We start from the raw sequence: 16,029 nt of genomic DNA, 5'->3' as shown, positions 1-16,029 counted from the left end.
CATAATGCCCCTGCCTAAAGCAGTTTATATTTAATAATAGATGATTTTTAAAAATATTAGGCAGCAGTAACCATTCCAATTTATCGATTTTCCTGATGCTTAACAGGAACAAAACAATACATCAAGACACATGGTTCTGATCAATTGGGCCACGCAGGTTTACTCAGTCAAGCACACATCTAACATCTACCAGGAGCTGGTATAAGATGTAAGGTGCACAAAAAAAAGTTCAATGCACACCCAAGTATAGAAGAAATGTATAAAAGGCATTAAAAGTTTACATAGACCACCACCACAGTTATTCCCTCGTACAAAATGATTCCTGTGCACGCACACTAGATATTACGCATTAATTGTGCAATGATGGTAAAACCTGGTATGAATTCTTGCAGTAAATTTATACAAAAGTTTAAAGTAGAAATCATGAATTTTCCAAATTGTTCAGATATACAAGTTGGGTTAAGGAAGCATCTGCATTAGCAGATTTCTTCCCCACAGTTACAAAGAAATTAGATAAATATACATTTACTGTTCAACAATGTTTCCTCATTTTCAACAACAGCAAAATATAGGATAGTTCCAACTTCTGTTAATGAAATTGCAATAAAAATTGGATAACTTAATATACTCCAAAGACAATCATCTTCAATATATTTGAAACAGTTGATTACCAAGCACAATGAACACATCAGGTAGATTTACATACAAAAAGGAACCATAATCAAAATGAAAAGCAAAAACATTAGTTGATAAGATATCTAGGATATTAAAAGTTCTGTTGCACTGGAAATTAAACTACACATACCCAACATAGAGAAGGCATTTCGAGTTTTTTCAAGATCTGCAGCATCGTCTCGATCATCAACATAAATACCACCTCCTTGATTAATATAGAAGTAATTCTCGGCACTACCTGGAAAGCCAAAATTCAAATAAAGTTTATTAGTCACAAGTAGGCTTACATTAACATTGCAATGAAGTTATGTGGAAATCCCTTAGTTGCCACTCTCTGGCGCCTGTTTGGATACACTGGAGGGAGAATTTAACACAGCCAATTCACCTAACCTGCACATCTTTCAACTATGCGAGGAAATCTGAGCACCTGAAGGAAACGCATGCAGACACAGAGAGAACGAGCAAACTCCACACAGAGTGGCCCAAGCTGGGAAATCGAACCCAGGTCCCTAGCGCTGAGACAACAGTGGTAACCATATGAAAGTAACTGGACTATGTTGTGAAATTAGACATTTCCTTCTCCGTTTCAGTAGCATACCTCATGTCAATAGTAATGTCCCAAGAAACAAATGGCAGGTGACAAATGCAACATGTCACCCTTCCATTTTCCTCATTTGATAATTAGCACAAATGTTAGGCATTTGATAATTGCAAATAAAAACTCCTAGATTGTCAGATATTGTGGTGATAATCGTGCTCTCTCGTATACATGAGCCAAAGTTCTCAGACCTCACCCGCAGCTGGGATTCTCCAGTGACACTGCAGTGAATGGAGTTTTGACTGAGCGCCAAATTCTCTGTTCTTGCTGGTATCAGGGCACAAGATTGGAGAATCCTGCCTGTGAATTCTCTCTCTGCATCACTTTGAGATGGCATCGTTACTTGTGATGTACTCGAGTACAAATGCAGTTACGTATAATCTGTATCCTTAAGTTTTACGTCAATGACATCTTTTCCTCTTATTCCCTATGGAAGCATATTCTAACACCATATTTCCTGAACTCAATACTGTTAGGGGAAAAATCCTAATTAGGTTAAAGATTTTTTAAACCATTAGACATTAAAACACTGGCAGCACCACCAGCATTGTGTTAAGTGACTTTAAAACAGATTTAAGTATGAAGAAAGCAGTTTATTCACATGAAATGCAGCAAGAGATTATATGATCTAAAAACACATATGCTCTTATTTTGAATATTTAAGAATCATTGTTCACTTTGGCCAAAGGCATTAATGGCTTGGCAGTGACCTATAGGGGAACTTATGGGAATATTGATTTGAACTTTGTAGCTAGTGTCTGAGGTTACTAGGCAATAGAGGAAGTAGGATTAGCCAAGACAAGAGTTAGCATCTGGATTTTAAGGACTAATGAAATACTTTTATGCCAGAGGGCAAGATATGATTGGCCAATGTATATGACAGGTATTATTGTTGATTTATACATCTTGAAGATGATTGATTTAAAGGCTAATGAAAGGTGAGTGTAACTGAAAAAAAATCTATAATTGATCTGTTTTGAATTGTATACATCAGAACTCATTGAAGAGATCCAGCTGCTCCATTGCGATTTGCCCTAGTTCCTCGATTTCTCCAGGCGGCTGCTGGTCAAAATAAAAGGTTACGTCTTTAAACTGAGACACAAGCTTTGAGAGTCTTGTATTGTCTGAAATTTGAGAGTATCCAGCCACCTTGAAAACCCCACATCAAAATACTAACTTCTTGGAAAAAGGACAGTAAAAAGCCATGAGAATCAAGAGCAAGACTGAAAATAATTAATGGATTAAAATCTTGATGCAACTTAAACAGAATTAAAACATAGCAACAGGTGACAGCACCATAACCTTACACTCCAAACTGCCTTATATAGGAACGTGCTTTGATGAACTGATACATTGGTTGGCTGGAATTCAATTCTCTGGCCTCAGCTGTGACTGAGATGCCCTAGTACCAAATTCTCCATTCTCATTGGTAGCATATTTGAGATCAGAGAACCCTTTCCATTGTCTAATTATCACTCAGCTCTTGGTTAAAAAGTCATTAAATAAAAGGGAAATTACAGCAAATGGTCTGAACTGATTTCAGAAAAACTGAAATCCGTTGAGACAGGGTCATATCAATCATTAATGGGCATTTTTCAGACAAATAACTACCTGTAACTCAGGAATCCTACTTTATTGCCTCCATAATGTATACCACAGCAGTAAACAAACAGTAATCCCTTAATAACGTAATATCAAGGCCACTCCCACACCACATCTTGTAAAGATGTTTTACATAGACGTGCATAAGCTAACTCAAGACCTACAATCCAGTCTTCTTGCAACCAATTAGTACATACCTATGTTAATACTTCACATGCCCCATGGTCCAATACTTACCAAGATTCAACTCAGAAAATTCAGCTAAATTAGCTGAAGCGCACAGCTGATAGAATATATGATAATTTCTCTCCTCGTAGGCCTGAGAAATGAAGCAATATTGCAAAATTAAACAAATGCAACTCAAATCTTGGGTACAATAGCAGTAGGATCAATTAGGGACTAAAGCAGCAAGTTCTGAATGAAATGGGAATTCAGCAGAACAATGTAGCATTAGATTTTAGAACAGGCTTTGGTCAAAAGGGCACAAATTCAGAGGCTAGAGAGCGAGCATTGGAGCAGAGAAATATTTGGAGTTATTACTGGGAGACAAAGTCTGGCATTAAACTGACCAAATTTGCCAACAGTTTCAAATGAAAGATGCAGTTTCCAGGAAACAATATCATACCTTCAGCCAACCAGAAAAAGATGGAACAAATTACTTTTGTGCAATACTTTGAGAAATACTGTTCCAAGTCAAAACAACAACAACAACAACAACAACAACCTAGCAGCATGTTATTTTCACCAGTTTGCTGTATATCATACTGGATTTATCTCTACAGAAATTATACTAATTCTAAGTCTACAACAGGTTTACTGACATTACTTTCAGGATGTGCACAGTCTCAGGTCTCTGGATGGAACTCTGTTCCTCCACCTACAAGTCTTAAGCAATCAAAGTATATTTACTCCGATCAGTTACCAGAATATCAAACAGATCAAATCAAACCACTGAACATTAAACTGTACACAATGGAGAAATAAGCCTTTTCCAAAGTTATGAACATTGTATATTTGTAGCATGGGAGACTCAATCTTAGAAAAGTAAAAAAGAAAAGGCAGTTACTTTGAGGTCAACTTTTCCTCCATTGTCATTATGTATATTATCCACAAACAATTCTGTACGTGTACAAGTACTCTGGACAAGAACAAAGTTTGTGTGCAGTTACAAATTTCTCAAACAAAATTATGGGGAAAGTATTCTTTACCTGGAACACCACTCTCGATTTCTCCAGTAAATACGTTCTCATATTGGCTCCCATTATGTGATGCCTGTAATCAAAACTGATCTCGATGTATTTGCCAAATCGACTACTGTTGTCATTTCTTGTAGTTTTTGCATTTCCAATGGCCTGTTTGGAATGTGAAATATTTTAGTGCCAGCAAAACTACAAGCTAGCTAATCAATATATTGTATCATTTGAATTGTCAGAACAAGTGCAACACAAGCAATATAGGGAGGGAGAGACTGAGTTTTGTCTTTGTCACCCAGAATCTGCTGCATTGCACAAGACATTCCTGTATGGCTGCAATAATGCCAACTACCTTGCAATGTAAAAGACTGATACCAATTTCAACTACAGAAAGCAGAATATTTAAAAAACCTCAAGGCCTTTAAGTCAAATACACATATGGCAGTGTACAAAACGTACCTCCATGATAGGATTGGATGCCAGGACCTTTTTCTCCACGTTTGTTTCACTGGCAGATCCTCCGACAGTCGCAAAATAGCGCATCATGTACTTAGCAGACATTGTTTTCCCTGCGCCAGATTCCCCACTTATAATAATGGATTGGTTCTTTCCATCCCTGTTAAAATAGATCAGGTCATTCATTTCTAGTACTACCCTGGATTCAGATGGCTAAACAGTACAGGCAAGATCACTAGCTCAATTCACTTCAACAGACAGGACCAGACACATTTGCACCATTGGATAAAAACCCACCAAAATGGTGACTAACATAAGAACATAAGAACATAAGAAATAGGAGCAGGAGTAGGCCATCTAGCCCTTCGAGCCTGCCCCGCCATTCAATAAGATCATGGCTGATCTGTCGTGGCTCAGTTCCACTTTCCCGCCCTCTCCCCATAACCCTTAATCCCCTCTCTTATCAAGAACCCATCAACCCGCTTCTTAAAAATATTTAGCGAGGCAGCCTCCACCACTTCAACAGGCAGAGAATTCCAGAGATTCACCACCCTTTGAGTGAAGAAGTTCCTCAACTCCGTTCTAAACCGCCTCCCCTTTATCTTGAGGCTGTGCCCCCTAGTCCTACTGTCTTTTTTGAGCGGGAAGAGTCTCTCCACCTCTATCCTATCCATCCCATTCATCATCTTATACGTCTCAATGAGATCTCCCCTCATTCTTCTAAACTCTAACGAGTACAAGCCTAGTTTATTCAGCCTCTCCTCATAGCTCAACCCCCTCAACTCCGGTATCAGCCTAGTAAACCTCCTCTGCACTCCCTCCAGGGCCAAAATATCCTTGCGCAGGTGCGGCACCCAAAACTGCACACAGTACTCCAGCTGCGGCCTCACCAATGCCCTATACAGCTGCAGCAAGACCTCCCTACTTTTATATTCAATCCCCCTCGCTATGAAGGCCAGCATCCCATTCGCCTTCCTGACCACCTGCTGCACCTGCAAGCAATATTTGGTCGAAACAATATTTGTTTACTCCCGCCACTAAAACAATATTTGGTCGAAATACCAGAAAGCCCACACTCCAGCCTCAATGAAGTATTTAAATTAATCGGGTAGCAGTGTGGATGCAAAAATATGAAGATGGCACCTTATTAGCAACCCAAACAAAACCAAACCCAACTCCCCAGCATTTACAAAATACAAATGCTGAGTCTACAAGAAAAAAAAACTTCAGTTTTCCATCTGCTTTTCTGCTAAAAATCACCAGTTGGCATTCTAAAACAAAGTTAAAGGCATTGAAATAATTTTTAGCTGAAGCAATCAGACTTATGCATAAAAAGGCAGAGTTTTATGTAGAAAAGTACAAGTTCAACTTTTCACAACATGAACATAATAATAGCTAATCATTTTGTCCATCAATAGTTAGTAAAACTATTGAACTCATGCATGATTAGTAAAAATGTATTTGGTGAAAATTTATATTTATATGAATGGGACTTCAAATACATCCAGTTAAAAAAGCAAAGTGATCTTTTCTAGTTTATAGGACAAGTTACGCAGAGAATTTTGACCTCCTTTAGGTGGTGTGTCCTGGACAATGATCTACAACCCCAAGGTTACACAAATTAAGCCACTTACATATTTTAACCTATCTTCTCCAACATCATAAATGTACCAAACAGTGCCCACATTCATTTTCATAGCATTAATGCCAAAATCATTGCTCATTGAGCAACATTAATTAAAACAACCAACATTCCCAAAAAAACCTCATTGCTGTCACAGGATGCAACATTTTACATTTAAGTCATGACATTAAACTAGTATTTGTTGCCAAGAGAATATATAATTGTCAGTGCTTGGTGAAGTATGACACTCAGGCTTGAAGGGGTCTAATGTTACTTCTTCAAAGTACACTATACAAGAAATGATTACCGTGCAGTCAATTAAGGAAATCGTGGCAATACAGTGGCCAGCACTGCTGCCTGACAGCAACTTGTGTTCAACTCTAGCCTTGAGTAACTGTGGGAGTTTGCACATTCTCCCAGTGTCTGGTTTCCTCCAGGTGCTCTAGTTTCCACCGACAGTCCAAAGACACATGGGTTAGCCTACGTGTGGTATTAGAGGGATAGGGCTCTTTCAGAGAATCTGTGGGTCAACTTGCTTCCTGCATTTAGGATTTGTATTGATTCTACACAATGCATAAAAAGTTTGAGATGCATAGAAGACTTTTTTGAAATATTATTATTTGGAAAATTGCTCTATTCACAGTAAAGCAATTTTAAGGAATATTGCTCAAGGCTATTATGCCCAGTAGTCAAGAAACTGGTCATATAACAGTGACATTAAGTGCAGCAAAATTGCTCTTATTTATTAACTTACTATACCTTGAACAAAATGCAAGATTTCAATGGATAACAAACATGGATGCAAAAAAAACCTTTAAATTTTTTTCATGGTATTTGGCAAAGCTAACACATGCTGCCCAATCCTAACTGCTACTGAATCAAGTGGCTTGCTTGGCCATTTCAGACAGCAGTAAAGACTCAACTAAGCTACTGTGGATCTGCAGCATGTGTAGGCCAAACCAGATAAGGATGACATATCCTTTCCCTAAAGGAGGCAATAAACTATTTGGAATTTTCACTGCTGCCTCATAGCACTAGGGTCCAATTCTGGTCTTGGATGACTGTGTGGAGTTTGCACATCCTAGTGTCTGCATGGGTTTCCTCTGGCTGATCCAGTTTCCTCCCACAGTCCAAAAGGTGGGCAGGTTAGGTGGATTGGCCATGTTAAATTGCCCCTTTGGGTCCAAAGATGCGTAGATTAAGTACGGTAAATGCACAGGGTTACAGGGATAGGGTGTAGGTGAGGGCCTGGATAAGATGCTCTGTCAGAAAGTTGCTGCAGACTCAATGGGCCGAACAGCCTCTTCTGCACTGTAGGGATTCTATATTACAACAATTGATAATAGTTTCATGGCATCATTACTAAGACAAGTTTCCAATTTCAGATCTTATCAATAGTGTTTAAATTCCACCAACTGCTGTGGTAAGGTCTCTAGATTACTTGTCCAGTGATGTCACCACCATCTATCCCAGAGCCAGGAACTATAACTTCCTAATAAACTCAATATTAAAAGCAGCTAATGTTTTCTTGTAGAAATCTTTGGTCACTTTTGACCAATTTCAAATACTGGGCAATTCATGCGTCTACCACCATATCCCCATCACCTTTATCCCAAACTCTCAAGATATTCAATGTTAAATTAGTCTTTGCCTACGTATCAATCCTTGTCCTAACCTCACCCTAGCCCTGCAAAGTCTATTGCTTTCTATTCATGCCTCTCCCTCTGATAGTAAGTTGACCTATTGAGATTCTCAGATAGCTTCTTGCCCAAGTCTGCCCCATTCCTGTAACCCTGGGCATAGGCTAACCTACCTAACCTACATAACTTTGGACTGCGGCAGGAACCAGACACTCCTGGGAGAATGTGCAAACTCCACACTGTCAGTCTCAGTCCTGCTTTCTGGAACTCCCTTCAAAGCTTCACTTCTTATCTACTCCCTATGGAATTAATGCTCATTTCCAACATCCATCTATGAAACAACATTAACATAGTTCAGCCCTCAAACAGAGCTAAACATCTAGAGAAGTGGTGAGAGTTCAGACCTCAGCTAGAGCCAAACATCTGGAGAGTGGTGTAGGAAAGAAGAGAATCCTATCAGTCAAGAATGATAACACTTGCAATTGGAGTCACCAAGTTGTTTAGCTCATCTTTGCCATCACTACCTTGCCTCATCACACAATCTTCCTCTTGCAGCATTTTCAATTCACTCTCCTTTTCATGTCACCAGTAGTAGCTCTACCTTCAGCTGCTTAGCTCCCACTGGACTCCTCAGCCTCTGCTTCTTTTAAGACTCCGATTCAAACCAACCTCAGACCAGTTTTTGCTCTCCTCCAAATGCAATAAATTTGAGGCATTTGGAGGTACATTTTTATGTTTAGAAAAGTAATGCATAAAATGGGAGTTATTGCTATGACAATCTTCATATAATCAGTTTTGCAAGTAATCAATTTCAGGCCATTCAATCCATTAATTACAGGAGCCAGAATATAGCCAATCCTTCATCTTTTCTTATTCCCCCTTCCTACCTTTACTTGTTCAACCTCAGATCCGGTCTGAAAAAACTCTTTACAGACAGAGACCAAAAATTGTTTTGTGCGACTCAATTGGACATCACTTTTATTGGTGCCTTTTTATTCGTAATCAAAAAAGCCAATCAAGTCCAAACATAGTCCCCACGAGGGACAAACCAGATCCAAACTAAAAAGACAAGGATGTACATCCCATCTTGGGCTTGATCAGAGAAAAAAAAATCCAAGCTGACAGGATGACACATTGCACCCCTTCACGGGTTTGATCTGACACTTCATCTTAGCCAAAAGGCCAAGATGGCTTTGGAAAAAAAAAAATCGCATCAGGTAAAGCCTCTTTGGCCACACTGATCGCTTATTCTTCCCAGGGTAAAACTATGATCATGGGCACACCAAGCGCAATGGACTAGCTACAACCCCTTCCTGAATATGGTTTCACCTCTGCAATTAGACATCACTGATACAACAAATCATACTTGACTGCTTTTTAAAAACATTGAAATCCCAACTTCATGTACTTACCTAGCCATCTGTTTGTATGCTTCCTCAGCAACAGCAAATATATGGGGATCCATATCACCCACATTCTGTCCACTATAAGCGTAAATTACATCGTCTCCATAAAGAGGGAGCTGTTCATATGGATTGATGGCAACAAGAACAATACCTACAAGAAAAACTCAGATTAAGCAATTTAAGAATGCAGGAGGCAATTTAAAATTTACTAATGCTAGGATAGTCAACCTTGTAAAGTGGTATTAGTGTGAGGATTAACATGAGTATACCAATGCATAATACTCCAAGCAGGCACTGTGGCTACATAACCAATAGTGCAAGGCTTTTTAAGATCAGTCCTCATTTAAAAGTCAGCAACATCTTCCTTCTGTCCCCATGGCAAGAGAAGGAGGAATTATATTACTGCGTGGGGTGGCATGGTGGTTAGCACTGCTGCCTCACAGCAGCAGGGACCTGGGTTGGATTTGTGGCTTGGGTCACTGTCTGTGCAGAGTCTGCACGTTCTTCCTGTGTCTGCTTGGGTTTCCTCCCAGTCTGAAGGACTTGGTGCATTGGACGTGCTAAATTCTCCTTCAGCATACCTGAACAAATGCCAGAATGAGGCATCTAGGGTAATTTCACAGTAACTTCATTGTTGTGTTAATGTAAGCCTACTTATGACACTCAAACTTTAAAAACATTTCAAACCAGGAGTTTCTACTCCCAAATTGGGCACAATTTGCTATAGCAGGCATTTTTGACTTGCCGTTGTACATTTGAGGTTTTTTTTTAAATACAACCTTTGCATGGCAAGTGCAAGATGCTAACATGTCAGGGAGAGAAACGCGGCCTGAGTAAACAGGTAAAACAGTTATATTAATGTCCTAACCAATAAAACAAAACAGCACAAGAACTGAAATCAAGGTGGTTGTCAAAATAGGTGAAGACGATAAAGTAAGAAGGGGAATGAAAGATTGGATTCAGAAGAGAATCAACCACAATGTTATGGCTGTTCATGCCAGTGAGAATTTCCCCATCCTGCTACAACAAATGGAGATTTGGTTAGACACCAAATTCTCCAACTTTCCTGCAGCGGGAGTGTGACATGAACAGCCAGCATGATCATACCAACAGAAAGGAATAGCTAAGTACTTAAAAGTTAATTTTCGACAGAGTTGATTGGCAGTAATTAACACTCATCACAATGACAATTCAACTTGAGTTTAGTTCCCATTTACCATGCAAATAAAGCAGCTTCACTTTATGCATTTTAATGGAAAGTATTTGTAGAAAAGAGCAAATATACCATCTTTCACAACCTCAGTGTTGAAGTGTTTTACGGTCAATTAAATACTTTATGAAGTGCAGTCGCTGTTAAAATGTAGGAAACCACCACCACACTAATCTCATCCACTCTGCTTTTAAAATAGTTCCCATCTTTCCAAAATAAGGCCAATTTATTTTGTACTACCCAATTTCATCCTTATTGAACTGAATCTTGAATACATTCTCTTGCATTTTGGAACAAGCCCTAAAAGACAAAATGACCATTCTGCTTGTTGATGGCTAAACTAAATATTAGTTTCTCAAAATTTCTCTGGTTCAATTTCCAAGTGGTTTATAAATTCATTTTTTAGTGTAAAAGTGGAATAATCTTAAACAATTTTTCCACTTAAAATAAAGGCTTAACCATCTTTATGCTTTCCTCTGAATCTGCTCTGGTTTATGATGTGATGCACCCAACAATTGGACAATACTCCATATTATTCATTATTTACTTATTACTACATTATTCACTGAATATGTCAGAATTGACACCTTCCATTCAAATTCAATGTTTCCTTTTCCCTTTAACTCACAGGCACCTTGCGACACTAGCAGGCCCAGAGATTTCAGTCCCAGGCCTGCTAATAGGATTTAAATTATATTAACATTATTTGCTGCATATACTAGGCAGTTCCATGCCAATTTCTGGCTCAGAGCTGATGGCACCTGAAATTCTGTGTTGGGTGATGTGCAGAGGCCTGGACGCCCAGCGCATATTGCACACTGCTAGAGTGTCCTGGCCCACTGGGCTTAAAAAAAAGCAGCACAGTGGGATGGGAGAACAGTCCAAGGTTTTGCCTGTTGTTTTTCAGCAGAGGCAATTTTCCTAAAAAGTCATCTGTTGTGCATGTTTACATTGATGCAGAGGTTAATGCATGGCAAGATTTAAAATTCAGCTAACCAATTAAATGCTGTGTCATTTACACTAGTTTAACACATCATTATCTGCAGAAGTTGTTGCTCCACAACAGTGACTATACTTCATTCACTATAAAGCATTGACATGCCCATGGTTTTAAAAGGGACGTTCACCTAGTGAAAGCCAGCAGCCATTTTACATGCATGGGCAGAAGGGCAATGTTTAACAGTTTTCGGTGGTGATAAGTGGTCTTCAGAGATTTATTGGAGATAGTGTGTTTTGGATAAGACATTAAATTGTCACGTTAGCATGGATTATGTCATTTTTGGATTGGGACCTGTACTACTTCATTTAGATGCAAATATACCAGCATTTCAGAAGATCTAATACAGTAAACGGCAGAACTCTTAAGGGTATTGATAGGCACAGAGATCTGGGTGTACAAGTCACTGAAAGTGGCAACACAAGTGGAGAAGGTAGTCAAGGAGGCATATGGTATGCTTGCCTTCATCAGCCAGGACATTGAATTAAAAAATTTGCTAAGTCATGTTGCAGCTTTATTGACCAAGTTAGGCCACACTTGGTGTTCAATTCTGGTCACCACACTATCAGAGGAATGTGGAGGCTTGAGGGGGGTACAGAAAAGATTTACCAGGATATGCCTGGTATCGAGGGTAAATAAACCTGTTGAACTTTAACCTGGTGGTGTTGAGAGACTTCTTACTATGCCATTATCTATGAGGAAAGGTTGGAGAAACTGGTTTGTTCCCACTGGAATGACAGAGGCTGAGGGGCATGGACAGAATGGATTGTCAGAAGCTTTTGCCCCAGGATAGAAGAATCAGTTACTCGGGGGGCAGAGGTTTAAGGTGCAAGATTTAAAAGGAGATGTACAAGGCAAGACTTTTTAAAAAAAACAGTTGGTGGTGGATGTCTGGAACTCACTGCTGGGGGAGGTAGTGGAAGCAGATACAATAGTGACTTTTGAGAGGGTATTTTGACAAATACATGAATAGGATTGGGAATGGGGAGATAATGGTCCCCAGAAGGGTAGGGGATTTTAGTTCAGTTGGGCAGCATGTTTAATGCAGTTTTAGTGGGCCAAAGGGCCTGTTCCTGTGCTGCAATTTTCTTTGTTCTTTGGAACAAGCATTTATAGCTGGGTTTGAGTATTAGCTATTGAATATTCATGATTAACACTGCTGAAGCAGATCCCTCTAATGATCTACAATTATAACCTTATAAATATTGCTGCTACAAAGTGCTAACGTTAGTAGTTAATGTGATAAAACATGGATGATTTTTAACATGGAAATGCCTCAAGTAATAGGATCAGCTTCTAAATTTAAAAACTCAAAAAAAGGGCAGATGCACTAACATTCTTCAGCTGGTTCTACAGACTTTTTGTAATTGCTTATTAATTCCATCCTGCTAACTTGGAGACGAAGACCAGAAGTACACTAAACCTAAAAAAATTAAGAATCATATTTCACAAGTATCTAAAGGGCCTCCCTCAGCCATGGAACAGTGTCGAACACAAGTCACCACACCCTTAGGAAGGGGAAAAAGTTCATTAAGAATAAAGAAAGATAATTAGGGGAACTAAGGATAAACAAGTTACTATTGCACACAGATTTATTACCTCATGGAATAGAACGTAAAGAACAGTAAACACCAACTCCACTAAAGCATCAGGAGAAATGGACAAAGGTGCGCATGTTAGGTCCACTGGCCAAGCTAAATTGCCCTTTCGTGTCCCAAGATGCGTGTGTTAGGGGGATTAATACATGGTATTTCAGAGATAAGTGCGCTGTGTCAAAGAGTTGGGCTGAATGGTAGGAGTTCTATGAATTCCAAACTGAGGCAACTCTGAATGCAAGAAATTGACTAGCACGCATTGAATATCAACAGGGTGAAATAGATGGAGAATTTGCTTTTATACAAAAAAGTATGAATTTTAACCACAGGTTTAACAGATACCGAACAAGTCAACTTACCACAATATGTGTAGATATTGTTGGACTCCAAAAATCTCACTTTCAAGTTGTGAAGCACAGCAGGTTCATGCAGGTAGCTGAGCGCTGTCAAGTCATTTTCACCCATTAGAATGTCAGGATTCCTCAGATATGGTAATTCTTCAGTTTTTTCATTAATACGATACTGAATATTCTACAACAAAGAGAGAATTACCCCAATATTATAACATATCTTTGAAAAGAAAACTCCTTCCCCAAAAGGTTCCTTGATAGTTCCTGTAATTGCAGCTTTTCAGAGTGATTGGGGGGGGGGTGGGGGGGGGGGTGTTCATGCGTAATGAATAAGTCAGGCAACAACACTGACTACTTGTTATATTTTGATCTTTATTGGTTGAGGTTGTATTCTTTAAAAATATGAAATTCCAACTGTTTACTGAAAGAATAAAGCCATAAAATTCCTCTATTTAAAATAATAGATTATTTACTATTCAATAATCAAACACTATAAATACCATCTTGGTTAAGCCCCTATGCCCCAAAACTCAGAAGTAGGGCAAGTTAAATACAAATTAACAGGAAAATTATGTTGATTATAAACTATGAACTGCCCCTTAATGGCAGATACATCCAAAACAGATCCTACTAATTGACTCAGCAATTCACTCAGCACATAGGTTAATCTCCGTCAAAATCCTTCATATTCCTCAAAGAATTTCAGTTCTTCCGGAGTTTAGCCTGATCCTCAATCAACACCAACCCAAATTACACGGGCTCAGTCTTGATACTAAAAATGGCACATGTCTGCAGAACTTCCTCAACTCTGCTGCTGAGGGTTTGGATGGTGTAGATCCACCAGCTGCAGCAACTTTTCAACTTCTGGATCTAGCCTCTTCCTTCTTCAGCCTGCCTGTGCTGCACCATTGGGTGCATCTGAACTTTTTGAAAAAACTAAACAAGGGCTTAAATGAAAACTGAGCTGTTGGACCCAAGGCAGTTGAAGCTTAGCCTGAGGGGTATAGCTCTGCCTAGAGGGAAACAGTTCTGCCAGAAGCAAAAAAAAGAAATGCAGGGCAATGGAGTAAAGAAAGGAAGTCCCAGAAACCAAAGAACAGCTAGTTCTAGGAACTGGAAAATGAAAAGATCCCAGGAATATTGACATCAAAAGGAACTGGAACATGAACACAGTACTGTTCATTGAAGTTAAAGATAGGGTTGGAAAGTGCAGACCTGGTGAACTTGGCTACATTAGAAGCAGTAAGAGTTTTGTTGGTGGCTGGACACGTGAGAGATTGTGTGGAAGCTTGAAAACATGTAGCAATTCAAGGCAGAGGAATACTGAAAGGAGAGTTGGAAAACCTGGAAATGGATTCTTGCTAAAACAGTTGAGTGGAGTTTGGAAACACTTATGATAATCATCTGGGGAGATTGGAAGAGAAATCCACAGGAATTAGATTGGCTGGCATCTGCCACTTGGTTTCACAATGGAATGTGTTTAACCACAGCTCACCTATTTACAAAAACTGGTTATTTACTGAGAACATTATAACACGAGGTATATTTTTAAATCAGAATTATCCTTGAGGTCGATATACATTTGTGAGGTGGGAGAGAGTGAAGGAGCTTTGTATTAGAGTCAAATTATTCATGTTTAATGATTTTGTTGTTAAAAATGAATTGACATCCATGTGAGTGCACTTTTGATACAGAGCTCCATTATTAACTGAGATCATGACATGGGTTGTGGGACAAAATGAGAAAGTGAAGTTAAATGCATGCAATAGACAAAAGGAGAATTTGGGAAAGGGAGTGAATAGGAGAAAAGTTGCTTATGGAGAAACAAATACTCCAGGAGCAAATCAAGCAAATGGGAAAGCAGTGTCAATGCAAACCCAGTTGGAAAAATTCATTCCATCCTCAGTTGAGGACAACAATGGAGCAGGAGTACTTAGAGGTGAGAGGAAGAGTAGCAGTAATCTGAACTGTGGTGGAGTACATTTGTGAACTTGACAGAGATTTAGACAACTGGGGAGTGATTATATTAACTTTAGGCAAGTGATAGTTGATGAAGCCAAATGTTTCTTTTTCAAAAAATCCAATTGCAAAATACAAAAATGGAAACGAGGAAAATTTAAAGATACAAAAATTTTACTTCTTTCATGCTTCTAGAATCCTCTTAATGTCTCAATTGTCACCATTTGGAATATCCATCCAATCTTCAAGTGGGAGAAAGCTGAAGTGTGCCTGCTGAACCCAGAAGGTACAAGTTGTCAGCTTCTTTGGACAATGGTTACTTTTCTTGCTAGGAGGGTATTCATTTTAGTCATATCAGTCCACACCTTGGTGTCTCAGATACACATGAACACAGCCACAGAATTGGGTGACTGTGCGAAGTTTACACATTCTCCCTGTGTCTTCACAGGTTTCCTGAGGTCCTCTGGTTTCCTCCCAAGTCCAAGCAACGTGCTGGCTCGGTGCATTAGCCATGCTAAAATTTTCCTTCAGCGTACCCAAACAGGTGCTGGAGTGTGATGACTAGGGGACATTCACAGTCACTTCACTGCAGTGTTAAGCCTGTTGGCGACACTAAAACAAGCTTTAAAAAAAACCATAGGTTCTATAAATATGAAGAAACAAGATCAGGGCCAGAATTCTCCAATGTGGTACTTCCCGCTACCAGTTTGAATGTTTTTTGCTG

General features: G+C 39.2%; 1 protein-coding gene across 1 annotated transcript in view; it reads right to left on the bottom strand.

Annotated features, from left to right (window-relative positions):
- LOC145358906 (unconventional myosin-Vb-like) overlaps nt 1–16,029 on the bottom strand; it is a 104,795-nt gene that overhangs the window by 76,210 nt on the left and 12,556 nt on the right. Inside the window, exons 3-8 of the mRNA XM_080213279.1 lie at nt 13,356–13,527; nt 9,201–9,345; nt 4,528–4,684; nt 4,084–4,227; nt 3,113–3,194; nt 806–913 (exon numbers count right to left, since the gene is read on the bottom strand). Coding sequence (XP_080069405.1) covers nt 806–913; nt 3,113–3,194; nt 4,084–4,227; nt 4,528–4,684; nt 9,201–9,345; nt 13,356–13,527 — 808 coding nt within the window. The remainder of the gene's footprint in view (nt 1–805; nt 914–3,112; nt 3,195–4,083; nt 4,228–4,527; nt 4,685–9,200; nt 9,346–13,355; nt 13,528–16,029) is intronic.

Source organism: Carcharhinus amblyrhynchos, chromosome 26, assembly GCF_965287045.1.
Source record: "Carcharhinus amblyrhynchos chromosome 26, sCarAmb.v2.hapA, whole genome shotgun sequence".
Taxonomy (NCBI): Eukaryota; Metazoa; Chordata; class Chondrichthyes; order Carcharhiniformes; family Carcharhinidae; genus Carcharhinus; species Carcharhinus amblyrhynchos.
This window is presented reverse-complemented; position numbering and strand designations above follow the sequence as displayed.